The sequence below is a fragment of the Ictidomys tridecemlineatus genome, chromosome 9, assembly GCF_052094955.1.
Source record: "Ictidomys tridecemlineatus isolate mIctTri1 chromosome 9, mIctTri1.hap1, whole genome shotgun sequence".
Taxonomy (NCBI): Eukaryota; Metazoa; Chordata; class Mammalia; order Rodentia; family Sciuridae; genus Ictidomys; species Ictidomys tridecemlineatus.
In genome coordinates, this window is record NC_135485.1 from 40,900,858 (window position 1) to 40,919,118 (window position 18,261).

Here is an 18,261-nt window from a genome sequence, read left to right on the forward strand (position 1 = left end):
TGCCTTTTCACCCGGTGCCCAGGTGCCCAATCCGCAGACCGGAGAACGTCAACTCGGGCCCAGCGGAAGTCGGGGTTGGTTTCTGCGCGGGCGCCGTCCGCTAGGGGGCGCCGTGGCCCCGCGCCGTCCGGGCCGTTGCGTTTCCGGGCACCGGGGTCCAGCGCCGCCATCGCCACCGGGCGCGCGCGCCCGCCGCTCCCGTTACCTGGGCAACCGTGGCGCTTCCTCCGTGAGGGCCTCGACCGTCTCTCCGCGCCATTTTCAAACTGCTCTAACGCTGGAGCCGGTGGCCCGAGCGGAAGGAGCCAGCGAGGGAGACGAGTGAAGAAGGAGATGCGGCCTCAGGTGGAGGACGCGGAGGCCGGAGCTGAGGGTGAGGCGGACCTCGGGGGCGGAGGGCCGGGCGGGGCCGGCGGCGGCGCCTTCGTCGTCGCCTTCCGGGTCGTCCCCGCGGGCCGGGCCTGGACGCCGCCGGAGGCCGCGCGGTTGGGAGGACGTGGGCCCGGGTTGGGCGGGAGGGGCGCGGACACCGTCCCACCGGCTCGCTTCCGTCCGCACCGGACCGCCAAGCTGCAAACCCGAGCTCGGCCGGGAGCTTGACCCAGCCCGCCGCGGGGCGTCGGCGTAGGCCGTGCGGGCGGGCTTGGTTGATGGGTAGATTTAAATTACAAAGCCCTCCCAGGGTAGGAAGCCGACATCCTGTTGGTGAAAACAGCGCCCCCGAGCGCCGGTGCCCTGCACCTTGGAAAACACCCGGTCTCCGCTCGAGTTCAGTAGCGGGGGACTCCGAGGTACCTCGGTGCACGGGTTCTGTGGCCGCTTTTGTTGGGCGGGATTGTTTCTTCATACACAAGTGTAAAAATATGGAGCCCCACCCTCCAGGGTTAGCAGATGATGCTCTGGGCGTGTCTGCGTGTGGGGTCCCCCAAGCCACCCTTTGATGTTTTGCTAGAAACTTTGTGTTTTTAGGAGAGATCTATGGGATGACCACAGCCCTTGCCCTTTTGGGGAGGATGGGAATCTGTCTTGTGGCCTCGGGCATGATCTTTAAAATATATATGTTTTATTCTCATTCCCTCTTATTCTTCTCCCCGAAGCAGGGTGTAAAGAGGAATTATTTCTGGGCAGCCAGAGTTGGTAGCTAACAAGGGGGAAATGCTTGTATGGTAGCCGCCTGGGTTTGTCAGGTTTATTTCTGATGTGTTCAGGATGTTCCAGAAAACACCCTCCTGCATCAATCAGTTAAGTCTCTCTTTGTGGAAGGAACCTAGAAAGTGCATTGCAAAACTCTCAGAGATGACGCTAGCAAGTGCCACGAGAGATTTATAGAAAGGAGTTTCAAAGGAGAGGTAGTAATTTAGAAGGGATTTGAAAATACAGAAACCAAAGTGCTAGAAGGACTCAGGGGACCTAGCATCCAGAGACTGTTTACCTACTCTGTGGGCCCATGGTTTGGGAAACAGTTACTTTCTTGAACCTTTCTTCATCTTGAAGGACAAATATTGGGCGTTTGTTTCTCACAGGATTGTTTTGAGGATCAAATTTTACATGTATTCACATGTGTCCACATTTTACAAATTGTGAATAACAACATAGATGAAAACAAAATTTTTGTTTGGTTTAGAAATGTGAATATTTTGACTACATTTAGCTGGCAAAATTTAGAAAAAAGCCAAGTTTCTAAAGAAAGGAACTTTGGATAACTCCATTTTAGGGCAGATTGGTAAAGAATGTATTCATAAATATATTAGAAGACCAGTATAAAAACGTGTACAGAGGTACTTATGTGTGTGTCATTAAGAAGAAATTGAGCCCAGGTGGTGGCATGCGCCTAAAATCCCAGGAAGCTGAGGCAGGAGGATCTCAAGTTCAAAGCTAGCCTCAACAACTTAGTGTTGAGGCCTAACTTACTTAGCAAGACCATTGCAAGGGCTGGGGATGTGGCTTAGTGGTTCAATCCCTGGTACAAAAAATAAAGAAAAGTTGAAATGAAATTTATATACTCAGCCACCCAATACACACACTGAGGATTGAACCCAAGTGCAGTGTACCCAGCCCTTACTTGTACATTTGAAAAGCTTCCATAAATCTATACACCTGTGTAACCACTTACTCCACTCAACAGTATTTTTATCACCTGAGAAAGTTCTTAATCTTTCCAGTCACCTCCCTGGGCAACTGCTGAAATTTCTATCCCTATAGTTTAATTTTACCTGTTTTTGGACTTAATGTATTTGGCTTTTTCTGTTCAAAATAAACTTTTTTGGGGGGAGGGGGGGTTACTGGGAGATTGAAATCAGGGGCACTTGGCCACTAAGCCACATCCCCAGCCCTATTTTGTATATTTTAATTTAGAGACAGGGTTTCACTGAGTTGCTTAGCACCTCGCTGTTGTTGAGGCTTGGCTTTTTGTTGTTGTTGATGGACCTTTATTTTATTTATTTTTATGTGGTGCTGAGAACTGAACCAGTGCCTCATATATTAGACAAGGCTCTACTACTCAGCTATAATATAACCCCAGCGCCGCCCCCACCCCCCTTTGAATTTGAGAGCCTCCCAAACCACTGGGTTTATAGGCATACACCATCTTGTCCAGCTCAGTTCCAGTATTTTTGAGAATCCATGTAGTGGATGTGTATCAGTAATTCCTTCATTTTATCCCTGAAACAGAAATATTACATTGTATAAAGATATCATAGTTTGTTTCTTCAACTGTTGATGAATGTTTAGCTGTTTTTCCAGTTTAGGGCTATTATAAATAAAACTATTATTATATTCATTTTTCAATTTTCTTGTAGTCTTTGTGGATGTTTGCTTTTTTTTTTTTTTTAATGTAAATACCTAGGAGAAGAATTACCTGGTTATAGCTAGAAGTATACCTTTATAAGAAACTGGCATGCTGTTTTCCAAGGTGATTTTTTTACTCCTGTCAGCAGTGTGTGAGGCTTTTTCTTGCTTCAAATCTTTGCTAACATTGGATATTCTCCATTCTTTTTTTTTTTTTTTGGTACTGGGATTGAACTCGGGCACTTGACCGCTGAACCACACCCCCAGCCATTTTTATTTAGAGAGACAGGGTCTCACTGAGTTAGTTAGCACCTTGCCGTTGCTGAGGCTGGCTTTCAACTTGTGATACTCCTGCCTCAGCCTCCTGAGCTGCTAGGATTACAGGTGGGTGCCACCGTGCCTGGCTTATTATCCATTCTTTTAATTTTAGCTATTGCTAATATGGGTAAAATTGCACCTCATGGGCTGGGGTTGTGGCTTAGCGGGAGAGTGCTCACCCTGGGTTCAATTCTCAGCATCACATAAAAATAAATAAATAAATAAAGGTATTGTGTCCAACTACAACTAAAAAATAAAAAAAATTGAACCTCATTATGTTTTTAATTTTTATTTCCCTGATGACTAATGTTAAGTACCTTTTCATATGGTATTCCTCTTTAGATACCTTTTTCAAAGTGCTCATTCAAATCTTTAGCACAATGAAATTTTAGTATTACTGAGCTATTTATCTGATTGTTGAGTTATAAGAGTTCATTTTACATTCCATATATGTCTCAGATATTGTGAATATTTTCTAGTGCTCTTTGGTTTTCCTTTTTCCTTAATAGAATATTTTGATGAGCAGATGTTTTTAATTTTTTTTTAAATATTAAGCTTCTATTTTTTTTTTGAGAGAGAGAATTTTTTTAAATATTTATTTTTTAGTTTTCGGCAGACACAACATCTTTGTTTGTATGTGGTGCTGAGGATCGAACCCGGACCGAACGCATGCCTGGCGAGCGCAAATACCGCTTGAGCCACATCCCCAGCCCCAGATGTTTTTAATTTTGATGAAATTTTTCTTTGGTTTAGTGCTCTTAAGAGTCCCTTCTAAAAATTCTTTGCCTACCTCAGGCTCTGAAAAAAATTTTTTTTTGTTTTCTTTTAGAATCTTTATTGTTTTAGTTTTGATATTTATGTTTATGGAGAGATTCATGTTTTAATGCAGCTACATGGATGAGATCATGTGTTGAATTTAAGTCAATCTGAATATTCCAGAAGACTGCCTATCTGAAGAGAAACAAAAAATAATTGTTTCATATTAAATTTTGTTGTTGCATTGAACTCAGGAGCACTCTACCACTGAGCTACATCCCAACCCCTTTTTATTTGAAACATGGTCTCCCTAAGTTGCTCACCTTGCCTTGAACTTGAAATCTTCCTGCCTCAGCCTTCCCAGTCACTGGGATTGAGTCTCTGGGATTCTAGATGGGTGCCACTGTTCTCAGCTTTTTCTTTTCTTTTTCCTTTTCTTCCTGCAGTACTCGGAATTGAACCCTGGGCATGCTGGGCAGCACTCTACCACTGAACTGTCTCTCAGCTGTTTTACTTTTTGGATGGAGTCTCCCTAAACTGTGGAGTCTGGCCTGGAATTTTCAATCCTTCTGGCCCAACCTCCGAAGTAACGAGGGTTATAGGCATGCACTGTCATGCCAGATTGAATCTTATTGTGAAATGACAACAGTAGCTGTAACAGTATAATGACATTTCATTCTTTTGTTTTTAGAACTTTAACTTTTAGAAGTGAATAAAACTGGTTTTGGAAGACAAGATGACTACAACTGCAGAAAGAAAGTATATTAATATTAGAAAAAGATTGGATCAGTTGGGATACCGCCAGACTCTGACATTGGAGTGTTTACCATTGGTGGAAAAACTTTTCAGGTAAAGATAAAAATACAGTTCTAAGCATATGTGATCCTGAATCTACTTCTAAGTTACTTAGGGTCCTGCCAAGTTGCTGAGGCTTGCTTTGAGCTTGAGATCTCCTGCCTTAGCCACCCCAGCTGCTGGGGTAATAGGCGTGTGCCATTGCACCCAGCAAAGACTTTTTGAAAAGTGCTTAAATCATCTGTTCTTCCTTATGTCCTAATTTGTCTGTTCTCAGTGCAGGGCCTCCACACTGCAAAGTGTAGGGGTCACCACTCATCCTATTACTGTTGAGAGTGATATTACTGAGGATTTTTTTTTTTTGTGAATAGTTTTTTATATTCTTGGAGATACTTCCCTTTCTTTCCTTCTCTCTCTCTGTCTTGTCCTTTTCAGTGCTGGGACTGAATCCAGAGCCTCTACAAGTGCTAAGCAAGCTATATTCCTAGCCTAACTTTCTCTTTCTTAAGTTCTATGTCTACTTCACTGATCTTTAATTACTATTATTTTAATTAAGACTCTAATAAGTTGTTATTATGTTCTCTAATATGTGGTCATTACTATTACATCTTACCTTAACTGAAAGGTTCTTATCTTCATTGAAAGGATCCCCCCCCCCCCCCCGCCCTTTCTACAAGAGCTATATTAGAATGGTTTTGGACTGGAACAGGGAAGGATTTTATAGTAGGACTACCAATAATGATGGTGAAAAGAATGGATTAAAGATATTTTGTGGCCTTTCACATGACCTCCCAACCTTTCATGATCTAATCCCTGCTTTTTCCACAACTTCGTCTCCCTGTGTTGAATCACTTGAAACTCCCCAAACTTAATCTCTTACCCTTGGTGTCTCTGTATACTGTTCATCTGCCTAGGAACATCTTTTCTCCTCTCTGTTCCTTGCCCTGTGCCTGCTTAGCTTTTAAGTTTTAGTATCCCAAAGGTCTCCTTGTTTTTTTAATATTTATAGGTAGACACAATATCTTAATTTCATTTTTATGTGGTGCTGAGGATCAATCCCAGTGCCTCGTGTGCTAGGCGAGTGTTCTACCACCAAGCCACAACCCCAGCCCTCCCATAGGTCTCTTTTACTTAGGTTACATGTTATCTTAACTGTGCATTATTGCAAATTTGTTTTTACCTTCGTTTAGAATGCCATTTTCATGAGACCAAAGACTGATTTTGTCACTCCTGTATCAGATTGAACATATAGGCACCAAAATATTTGTTGAGTTTGTAATATACTAGTATGTCTTTTTGACAGACTCTGTAGAATAAAAGCTTCACAGGTGTAAGGACTTTTTTATGTTTCTTCCTCAATAAATATTTACTGGGTGGATTTTCCGCTGGTCTGAGAGTTCTCAGAAATAAGGAACTAATTCTTATTTGTTGTGTTCCTGGTGTTTAACAGATAGCAAACAATCAATAAATACTTGCTCAGTGAAAACAAATCACAGATTCCACAGACTTGGAGGAGATAAGCAAGAGGGGAGATTCAAAGATGATTCAATGTGTATATATTTCATAACTTATAATAATCTTATTTTGAGAAATTTTGAGTGTTCTTTTCTACTTTTTAAATTAATTAATCCATTTTTTTGAGATATTGAAAGGGGTTTGCATTTAAGCTCTCTACCACTGAGCTACATACCCAGCACTTTTTAAGGAAAATATTTTAAGACAGGGTCTTGCTAAATTGTCCCAAAGTTGCTAGGATTATAGACACATCCTCTATGCTCAGCTTCTTTTTTGAAGTTTGATATAATTTAACATTAAGATATACATACATTCAAGCCTTTTTAGAAATGTATTTCAGGTTATTAGAAGATTAATGAAATGTTTCTTGTATTTATGAGTTCTGTTCCTTAATTTTAGTGACTTAGTTCATACAACAGAAAGCCTTCGACAATCAAAATTATCTACTGTGAAAGCTGAAAAGGAAAGTGCCAATTTTGATTTTGTATTGGAACCCTATAAACTTGAAAATGCAAGATTGAGTAGGGAAAATAATGAATTATACCTGGAATTAATGAAACAGAGAGAGTACTCAGACCAACACATTAAAGGTAAGTGAAAATTTGGTAATGTTTTAAAATAATGGTTTTGCCCTTTCAGTTTTATGTGTTGAAAAGGCTAAACTCTAATTTTAAAACTGGTTGGTTAGAAAAGAGAGTAGTCTTACTAACAACTCCTTAAATACAATAGGGTATATTGAAGAGTTCCTGAGAAGGAAAATAAATGTGTATTTATAGCTGTATTATATGTGGATTATAGTTTTAGAATTAAAATGCTAGAAATGAGGACATGCTCTTGAAACAATTTTTGTTTTTCCCTTTTTATAATAAAGTAAGGTGAAAACCATGGATTGCTCTGTCTAGTAGTTTTTGATCTGGGAAGTAGATAGAACAGGATGATTTAAAGGTACTAGGCAGAATATAATTATATGGATATCTTATTATAATTCTTACATTTGGTAGAAAGTCCTAATACCGGGCATGAATTAATAGTTTTTTGCTTCTTACCCAATTTAGTAGGTCAAAAACCATTGTATACATTAGGCATCTTCAGCAGTAGAAAAGTATAATTTCTTTTTGTGTTTAGTGAGTTATTTGTTTTATTCAATGGTAGAAAGAGTGATAGGCTACAAAATTTTACAAGACTTGGGTGAAGCTTTTTAAATTGATTTGACTTTTTGTGTCTTATGAAATGGAAGGACAGTGGATTTTTTGATCTTTAAAATAGTCTTTGAATCTTTTTCATTTTAAGAATTGAAAACTACTTTGAAAAAGTGTGCACGTGAAACCGCTGATCTGAAATTTCTAAATAACCAATATGTTCATAAACTCAGACTTTTGGAGAAAGAAAGCAAAGCTAAGAATGAAAAAATTCAGCAACTTCAAGAAAAGAATTTGCATGCTGTAGTACAAACTCCAGGTAAGCTTATTCCTTCCCCAAACAAAATTTGTTAGAATTCTAATGAAGACAAAAGTGTGGTTTATGTTTGATCTTCATGAGAATCAGTTCTGATCTGGGCCAAATGCTTAAAAAGTAAATTATTCATGTGCTTTAGACCGAGACAAGATGGATCTATCTGTTAATAATTTTGAAAATATTTTCTACTAATTCAGGTTATAGCATGACTTTATGTTATAGGTGATATCCCATCATATTCTAATTTTTCTGTTTAAAAATTCTGTTACCTGCTCTTTTGACATTACTTAATCAGTATGTGTATCTTAGTTCTCACTGTCTTAAGCCCCTCATATGGCAGTTTTCTATTCCTGATGATTTCTTGATTTCATAATAGCAAACACTACAGGACACACTGAGTTTTAAATTTTGCCAAAGGCTAATCCCCATCTGGCTGAGGAATAAATTAAATCTGGGTGTATATGCCAAACATGCAGGCATATAAAATTAGTTTTACATCCATGTCTTGCTGAGGTTTTAGGAATACATTGTTTAAAGAGCAGGATGGGTGTTCACATATAAGGCATAAAACATTTGATCAATATGTAATGTGAGCCTGGCATGGTAGCAAATGCCTGTAATCCTGTTGACTTGAGAGACTGAGACAGGATTCCAAATTGGAGGCCAGCCACAGCAATTTAGTGAGACCTTGTCTCAAAAAATGAAGAGGAATAAAAGGGTCTGGGGATATAGTCCAGTGGTAGAGGGCTTCTGGGTTCAATTTCTATTAACAACAACAACACAAAGGTAATAAGAATTAGATAAACTTTATAACAGAAGCTATCCTGGAATATTTAATGGGGTGAGGTGTGCCAGGGATTGAACTTGGGGGCGCTCAACCACTGAGCCACATCCCCAACCCTTTTTTGTATTTTATTTAGAGACAGGGTCTCACTGAGTTGCTTATCACCTTTGTTGCTAAGGCTGGCTTTGAACTCGAAATGCTCCTGCCTCAGCCTCCTGAGCTGCTAGGATTACAGGTGTGCACCACCATGCCCAGTTGAAGTATTTAATTCTTAGATGGTGTTTTATTTTGTTTCCCTTTAATTTTTAAGACATTCATTTGGGTTTTATTTTTTAGGTGGCAAGAAAAGAAGCATTGCTTTCAGGCGCCAGCGTATGCAAATAGATGAACCAGTTCCTCCTTCTGAAGTTAGTGGTTATCCAGTTCCACAGCCAGATGACCCTTACATTGCAGACCTCCTGGAAGTGGCTGATAATAGGTGCATTAAATTATTCTCTGTTGGGGGCTGAGGGTGAAGCTTAATAGTAGCATGAGTGCTTAGCATGGGCAAAGCCCTGGATTCAATCCCCAGCACCCAAAACAATAATAATAATAACTTTTTGTTGGCTTTATTGATCACTGGGTTAACTGTAAGTTTCTTGGTAGGAAGACTTGTCTTGTTAACTGTTGTATTCCCTGTAACTAGTACAGAACTTTGCACAGGCACTCAATGAATACTTTCTGAATAAAAATAAAATGTTTTTGCTTGTTTTGGAACTTTGATTTCAAATAGATCATGAATCTGGGGTTTCTGTCCATACATGCTTTGAAATAATTTTGTGTTAACAAGAACCTATTTCAATAGAGTTGCTTACACATTAGTTTAATCTCCAAATTATCTTTTATGGGAATCTTTATTCACATTTATATCAAATGCCAATTGGATAGATTTATGACTGGATTTGAAATTCTTAGGATTTCTCTGGCTCTGTGTTTGTATTCTTTTAAAGTGGAATCATATAAATTTCTTTTAATTGGAAATGCATTAAGTGGAGCTAGGATTTTAGCTCAGTGGTAGAACACTTGCTTAGCATGTGTGAATCACTGCGTTTGATCCTCAGAACTACATTTAAATAAATAAATAAATAAATAAATAAAGGTCTAAAAAACATAATAACATTAAAAAATGTATTAAGCCTTCTGGGCAAGGCACTGTGTTAAGTGTTTTGAGGATGTACAGACGAATAAAGTACTGCTACTGCTTTTGAGAAGCTTGAAGTCAGTAGTGGAGATGGGACAAGAGGAAATGCATGAAATGTTATTAAGAAAATTATAAGGGGTTCAAAGGAGAAAGCAAACAGCACTGGTAACTTCACACTATGGTGATAACTGGAGAAAAATTTCAAACTATGGGATACACTAATGGCAATAGTGCAGATAACTTTATTTTGTATTTTATGCAGAGATTTTTGGGGAAGTTTTTCTAGTTTATTAATCTTAATATAATAATTTTGAAAAGAGCATTGGTTGAGATACTGATTAGGATCTCTTTACTTGGTTATTGTCATATAATATTATGTACTCACCACCCCCCTCCTCCACATCTCCACCCCCCCATATTGGGGTCAAATCCAAGACCTTGCACATGCTAGGCAAGTGCTGTGCTTTTGAGTTATATTCCCAACCCTTTTTATTTCATTTCGAGATAGGGTCTTGCTAAGTCACCCAAGATCACCTTGAATGTGCAATCCTCCTGCTTCAACTTCCTGAATAGCTGAAATTGCAAGCGTGAGCCATCCTGCCCAACTGTGCATACATAGTTACTTTAACTGTGAAATACTTTGTGTTTTGTTCTTCTGTTGTAATCTAAGACTTCTCAGACAATGTGTTAGTATTATTTAAAGAATTATTTGGATTGTATAAGTGATATGAATCTCTTTGATGGCATGTTCACTTTAGTTTGCACACATACATTTTGTTTGTATCCAGTCATTCATGCATTTGTATGTATGTATGCATTTGTATACACAATCTTCTCCTGAATTAGATTAGTAAGAAAGTTTGCGTGTAGGGTGGGGCTATATCCAACCTCACTTAATCTATCTCATGGAAAATCTCTCTTAAAGCAGACCTGACTTCAATCTTTTTCTTTCCAATACAAAAGTTGGTTATATCATGTTGAGATAGTATAAATACATTTGGGTATTTGTAGCATTCAGGTATGTTGGACAAAATCTTGATTCAGTTAGAATTTATAAGAAAGAGTATAGGTATTTTGCTGTATAGTCACTTGTAAAATTGCAATTTTCTCAATATTTTCCTTCTCCCAAGATTGCAGAGCAGTTCATTAGACAATACACAGTTAGGGTCATAAAATACATTTTAGTCTCTTATCTCAATTAATGATGTTGAGAATTTTGAACCAGACTCTTAGTTTTCTGAATCTAAGAATAAATAGTTGTCCTAAGGATCAAAATGCAGTAGTGAGGAGTTTTATTGCATAATATATCTAGATTTCCAGTTATTTACAGATTCTTAAAATCTATTCTTACAAAACCCTCAAAGATGATATGCTATATTATGTTGAGACTTTGGGACCCTTTGGCACTTTATCCCTCACTGAGAAGCAGAGTACAGAACTTTTTAAAAGAGCCCCCTCTGTTTTCATATCTCGTTATTTTGTCTTTTCTTAACAAAAGTGTACGTATATTGACATTACTAATATGTTTCAGGATTCAAGAGCTTCAGCAGGAAGTCCACCATCTACAAGAAAAGTTAGCAATGATGGAAAATGGCATAAAAGATTACAGCAAGCAGGTAGGATTTTCATTACTTACATATTTGGGACTGAAATGAATATGCTGTGATCATAACTAGAATTCAGTTATATTTGATGTTACTGATACTGAATTTTTATATAGTCTTTATCTTTTCCATTAGTTTGTTTTAATAGAGTTAATAGCTGAAATGACTTAGATGGCTTTAAAGCACCTGGTCCATTTCCTTGTTATTCATTGAGGTGAATAATCATCTTTTATTTTGATTTGGTTTGTTTCTTTTAGGTGAAACATCTGTCTCCTCAAGTAGAATTTTATAATCACAGTACTTCCTCCATCAGGAGGGATTTTATTGAAGTGCACTGTGTTTGATAATTGCATTTTTATGATTTTTTACTTCTCACAGATAGTCATTTTGAAAGTAAATCTCTTTAGAGATAACTCTTCTGTATTCCTTCATTTTTTGTGTTTTCTCTACAAGCATTAGTACTTCATAAAGCAGTTTACTCAAGAAGCAGAGGAATGAATAGATGCAAAGTTAAATCATAACCATGTCAAGCTTTGTCACTTTATGTCTATTGATCCTTTGGCCAAATTACAAGTTAGCTTTCTTAATATTCTTCCTGAAGTTTAAATTTGGATAACAGGTTTTTCATTTTCTGCAATAGCTGCAGTTGTGGAGTAGAGCGATTTATACATACAATTATAGATGTAACTTATATTTTGGTGTAACTATTAAGTTTGTAAAGTACTTTGAAGATTACTTGGATAAAAATAGTTAAAGGAAATCATGCTACCATTAACAAAAGATCTTTATTTTATGAAGAGATGTTAAAAATATCAAATGTGCACATGAGTTGAATATTGTTTATTTTTTAGTTCACATCACACTTTCATCACATTTTTATTCAGGTACTTTATGAACATAAACAGGGCAGTCTATAACATCTCTGTGAGGTGACTGAGGTGGTCAGAGAAAATTGCTTGATCATTCTAATTAAAACCACCATTTATTATAGTTATTGATCTTAGTTGAGCCAATATGTTATTAGTTATTACTATTCTTTTTGCTTGAGTGTATTTTGTTTTACTCAGCACACATTTCAAATTTTGTGGGGCAAGAGGTGTAACTCAGTTGTAGAATGCATACTTAGCATGTCTAAGTCCCTGGGTTCAGTCTTCTGCACCCATTTTGCTGTTCTGGAGCTCTTTCCCAAATTTACGATACTGCCCTCCTTGAGATATCAGCTTGTCTTAACCTCCTATTTTTTACCTCTAAAATTAGCAATATTGGAGCACCGGTGGCACAATCAGGTAATGCACAGGACTTATGTAAAATTAGCAATATTTGTATTCCAGCTTTTGAAAGACTTAATAGGTATATCTGTGAGTGGTAGTGCATTCCTGTAACCTCAGCTGCTCAGGAGACTGAGGCAGGAGTATTGCAAGATCAAGGCTACCTGGGTAATTTAGCAAGACCATGTTTCAAAATTAAAAATAAATAAAAGGGGGTGGGTTTATAGCTCACTGTGGTATAGTGTCCCTGGGTTCAATCCCCAGTACCAAAAAAAAAAAAAGACAGTAGGGGGTTATTCTTTCTGTTAAAGTTTAATTCTTTGGACTCATCTCCAGCCACAAGTTCCACTGTAGATTATAATCCAATCATACTGAGCCATTTTCTTACCTCAAAAATACCATATTGTTTTATGCTTTTATTTTATTGTGTGGAACACTCATCTTTTCTTTATAACATTATTTATAACCTTCGGACATATTTATTTGATAAGGTCTTTGCTAATTTCCCTAATAAAGTAACCATTGCAGAATAAATTACTTAATTCCCTTAATTACTTTGGTGTTATATACCTGTTTATTCATTCATTGCTGTGCTATATAGCTATATTGGTTTACTTGCTGGTTTTCCCTATAAAGCTATGTGTTCCTGAAAATCAGAGACCATGTTTCATATATCTTTACTTGCCTAGTTCTGTGCTCAATAATTATTTATTGAATTAAATGTTGAATATTTTGTTTTTATTTTTCTTTTGAAAATAAAACCAAAGCTTGGAAGTATGTGTATTTTTTCCAAATTTTGGCCGGTGAATTAGTGACAATTCATGGTTAATAGTAGTCATGTTTTTATTATGTCTATGTTTTCTGAATAATAGAAATGAAATTCACCCTTGTTTATTGTCCTTTTAAATACTGAGATTCAGAGCAACTCAGTATTCTGAGTGTTTTTTCATTCATTTATTTCACATTTATTCCATTCATTCATACTACATTTATTCTACGGGCACTGATCTCAGTTCTTGTATTTGAACATGAATATAATCCGTTACCAAGTTTCTTTTTATATGAACATTGATTAATCTTAGAGGAGGTGGAAAAATCCAAAAATTAATTAGGAAGAATCTAATCAATGAAAATAATTGTGAAAATTATGTTGGCCCTTCCTTCCTTCCTTTTTCTCTCTCTCTCTCTCTTTCTCTTTCTATTGAACCCAGAGGTGCTCTAACACTGAGCTACACTACACCCCCAGCTCTTTTCATTTTTTATAGACAGGATCTTACTAAGGTGTTAAGACTGTCCTCAGACTTGTGAGTCTCCTGCCTCAGCTTCCCAACTCACTGAAGTTATGGGCGTATGTCACTGCACCTGACTATATTGGCATTTTCTACTTATTTTTGCTCTACATGTGTGCATTTTATGTGTGGTTACAGATATGAATATTTATTTCATATGCATTGTTGAACATGTCCTAATAAATGTTCGCATGAACTTTAGAAATTTAGGTGTTTCAAAGAGCTGCCTAAGCTGTAACCAGAATAGAATAAGTAAGAAAAATCATCAGTAGCTCTAGAACAGTGCTGTCTAATTGAAATATGATAAGAGCAAAATATGCAATTTAAAATTTTCACATGGTCCACAGTTAGATTTTTAAAAATGATGGTATGACTTTCTGTCTTCAGATTGAGCTAAGAGAACGAGAAATAGAAAGACTGTCAGGTACTTTGGATGGTGGTCGCTCCCCTGATGTCCTATCTCTGGAGAATAGAAATAAAACCAATGAAAAGCTTATTGCTCATTTAAATATTCAGGTAATGGCTCTTATGATCATTTCAGTAAGTATATGAAATTCTAAGTGTTTTTAATGGTCTGTGGGTTTGTAAAAGTAATAAGGTTGTTCACTAAAGTATTATTTACAGTAGGAAAAAAATTGATAGAACCAAAGTATCAAGAAATACATTGCAGTTATTGAAAAACCTTGTTATGGACTATTTAATGATGTAGGAATTAAGATATACTATAATGTTAAACATTTTTTAAAAAATGAACTTCAGGCAAAGTCTGATTTTCAATTTGCTTTTTAAAAAAATCTATGTATTTGGAAAGGGAAAATACTGAAAGAATATACTAATATATACTAACAAAACTTATCTTTGTGTAATGGATTATTCTAGCAGATGGTGGTTTTATTTTTAAAAAATTTTTGACTGTATACCTTTTGTAATGTAAAAAAGATGATTTTAATATATGTAAATTAAATTTATACCTTTTATCTACTTAGGCCATGCATTTGACTGAAGGGTGGAAGAGCAAGAGAGTTCCATAAGGCATGGCACATGAACTTTAGAAGTTTAGGTGTGTCAGAGCTGCCTGAGCTGTAACTAGAATAAAATAAGTAAGAAATATCATCAGTAGCTCTGGAACAGTGCTGTCTAATTGAAATATGATAAGAGCCAAATATACAATTTAAAATTTTCTAGTAAGATTTTATAAGGTAAAAACCAAAATTTTAATTATACTAATATATTTACCCGTTATACCCCAAATCTTATTTACCTTTTAATGTTTTTTACATTTTTTTTTTAAACCAGGACTTGGAAATTATGTGTATATTTTATGTTTATAGTGCATCTCAGTTTGGACTAGCAACACTTCAAATGCTCAGTAGCCACATGAAGATAGATGCTAGTGGCCTCCATATTGGACAGCACATTGTGATATTCTTGTCATGCTTTTAGAACTCTGTGTTGGAAGAAAATTCACACAAATTTCTTATCCTTTTCTTCTGTGCATGAAAATAAAGCCAATGGATATATATTTTTTCATTAAACATTGTCAGTTTTACAAATAAATTAGTATTTAAGTTTACAAATATAAAATAGCTGTGGTTTTAATTTCAATGTCTTAAAATATAACTTTTTGAAATATTATTTTGAAAGTTCAGTATTCAGCATAATTACCCAATTCATATGCCTTATGAATTACAAATTCAATTTAGGTTGACTTTCTTCAGCAAGCTAATAAAGACCTGGAGAAGCATATTCAAGAGCTTATGAAAACCAAGGAAACAGTGACGACTGAAGTTGTTAATTTAAGTAACAAAAATGAAAAACTCTGCCAAGAATTAACTGAAATAGACCAGTTAGCACAGCAGTTGGAAAGACATAAAGAAGAAGTACTTGAGACTGCTGATAAAGAACTTGGGGAAGCAAAGGTAATGATGTATTTAGGTTGTGAAAGTATTCTTGAAGTCTCCTAGAACACAGTGATGTCCCTATCCAGGTTGTTTATTTTGTTGTGTTTTTCATTTTTGTTTTGTATTTAAGATTTTCTTAAGTTTTGTTTATACCCACTAAATGATTGCATTTATTCTGGCCTGTTGGGAGTTTTTCTGAAGCATATTCTAGTCTTGGGATAGACCACTAAACTCTGTCCTGTTTTCCTTTAAGATTTCTATCTTTGTCTTTTATCTGCAGTGGGAGAGATTCCTCTGAAGTTAGTCATTTTTTTGTTCAAGAATCATTTAAAGGTGTTTTAAAACTGTATGACATTGTGCATTTCAAAGTTGATAGCTCACTTTTTTCATTTTTAAATTAAAATAGATGCAAAGCATGAAATTTCCAGTCTGATTTTAGATATAGCCAATGAAATCTAAATGACCCTTTCTGCTTGAAATTTTCACAAAATTTTATTTTAACATTTTATGCTTAAATAGCTTTAAAAAAATTTTTTTTAGTCGTAGATGGAGATAATACCTTTATTTTATTTATTTATTTTTACTTGGTGCTGAGGATCAAACCCAGTGCCTCATACATGCCAGGCAAGTGCTCTACCACTGAGCCACAACCTCAACCCCTTTAATTAAATATCTTTTTATATTCACCATTATACCTGTTTGGAATAAAAAGTATTCAAATTAAAATTTTTTATTTAAAAAAATTTCCTATAACTATAAAGTTCAAATAGTTAACATTTTCCTCAGAAAAAATGTTAATAATTGGGGTAAAAGTGATCATAATACCACAAGTGTTGATAAATTTTTAAAAAGATAAAAAAGTTTATTGGAAATACATCTATTAATGAAATATAATGAGAGAGACAATATGTCTTATTTAAAGCTTTTAGCTAATCCCAACATTTCAGCATTTCAGCTCGTTTTTGGTAGAGGTAGTAATGCTGAACTCAGGGCCTTGCACTTGCTAGGCAAGTATTCTGCCACTGAGTGACCTCCCCAAGACCTTCTAATTAATCTTTTTATCTGGTATTCCTAAATTTTTTGGTTTTTTGTTTTTTGGTTTTTAATATCCCAAAGCAGTGTGCCATTGTTACATAAATGAAGTATAAGCCTTTCTTTGGAAGAGTGTGAAAGGGAAAGTAGAAATGGATAACTTACATGATACTGAGGCTGAAAGCAAGTTCTTAGGTAGTTCATTTTTAAGAAGCACTATATATGTGAAATTAAGTATCCAACTATTGAATCCTTAAAACTATTAAAAAATCCTTAAAACCAGAGTTTTACATAATACTTGGGAACTCTTTTTGCCAGGAATATAATTGAAGACCATATTGCTCTATATCACTGAACTGATTTTATACAATGTAACCTCCACTAATTAATGTACTGGAAAGAAAACTCCCTCAATATAATAAAAACCATTTATGAACAGTCCACAATAAACATCAAACTCTGTGTTGAAAGACTGAAAACTTTCTTTAAAATAAAAACAAGTCTACGATACATACTTTCATCCCTTCTGTTCAACATAGTACTGAAAGTTCTAGCCAGAGTAATATGGTAAGAAAAAGAAATAAAAGGCATGTAAATTGCAAAGAAAGAATAAAATAATCTCTATTTATAGATAGCATAATCTTTAGATCTTTAGATTCCATACACATGAAAGATAATAAATTTAATAAGGTTATAAGTTACAAAACAAAACAAGATATGATTTTATACACTAATAAGAAATCAAAAAAGGAAATTAAGAAATGTTACTATAGCATCAAAAAGAATGGAATTTTAGGAATTTAACCAACAAAGTAAAAAACTCAGCACTTGAAAACTACAAAACTGCTGAAAATTTAAAGAAGTTACAGATAAATTGAAAGACATTATTCATGGATTGGAAGACTTAATATTCTTAAACTGTCCAAAGCCATCTATAGATCCAGTACAATTCCTATCAAAAATTTCAATGGCATTTTTTTTTTCAGAAAAAGAATAAAATTTTTACAGATCTCTATAGACCCCAGATAGCCAAAGCCATTTTATTTTTCCTTTTCTTCCCCTCTGTGGTTACAAGTGTTGAACCCAGTACCTCACATATGCTATTCAAGCACTTTACCAGTGCTACACCCCCAGCTCTTTTTATATTTTGAGACGGGTCTCTTAAGTTGCTCAGGCTGTCCTGAACTTGGGATCTTCCTGCCTTGCCTCCTAACTTGATGGGATTACAGGCATATGCCACTGCAACTGACAAAACCTCTTGCAAAAAGAAGGACATTATTAGTACAGTTTTGGGTTTGCTGCTGCTTTTTAAAAATCCTTTTTTAAAAAATTATATTTTTTAAAAAATGTTTTTATTAGTGCATTATCGTTATACTTTGTTCTGCTTTTGTGACTTTAGTTCCATTGCAATACTATAATATCTCATCCCTCTCTTTTTCTACCTCCTTTTGCATCTTGTGTTTCTGCACACAATATACAAACATGGTTTCTCATAGCCCATTGACAATGCTCAGAAATGATAGCTTGGTTCAATAAAAGATTCATATTGGGTCATAATATTTTAATCTTGGCATTCT

At 35.9% G+C, this 18,261-nt stretch overlaps 1 protein-coding gene across 7 annotated transcripts in view; it reads left to right on the forward strand.

The window, feature by feature from the left end:
* The first annotated feature begins 232 nt into the window (after positions 1–232).
* Cep135 (centrosomal protein 135) overlaps positions 233–18,261 on the forward strand; it is a 68,168-nt gene continuing 50,139 nt past the window's right edge. For 3 of the 7 annotated variants that reach the window (XM_078021313.1, XM_078021317.1, XM_078021318.1), the window contains exons 1-8: positions 233–373; positions 4,553–4,710; positions 6,571–6,761; positions 7,462–7,629; positions 8,747–8,888; positions 11,122–11,206; positions 14,139–14,267; positions 15,455–15,670. In XM_078021313.1, the coding sequence (XP_077877439.1) occupies positions 4,598–4,710; positions 6,571–6,761; positions 7,462–7,629; positions 8,747–8,888; positions 11,122–11,206; positions 14,139–14,267; positions 15,455–15,670 (1,044 nt within the window). In that variant the 5' untranslated portion in view covers positions 233–373; positions 4,553–4,597. Of the gene's footprint in view, positions 374–653; positions 792–927; positions 3,172–4,307; positions 4,448–4,552; positions 4,711–6,570; positions 6,762–7,461; positions 7,630–8,746; positions 8,889–11,121; positions 11,207–14,138; positions 14,268–15,454; positions 15,671–18,261 lie in introns of those variants that run through there. The other 4 variants (XM_078021314.1, XM_040292393.2, XM_078021315.1 and 1 more) reach the window with 4 other exon arrangements.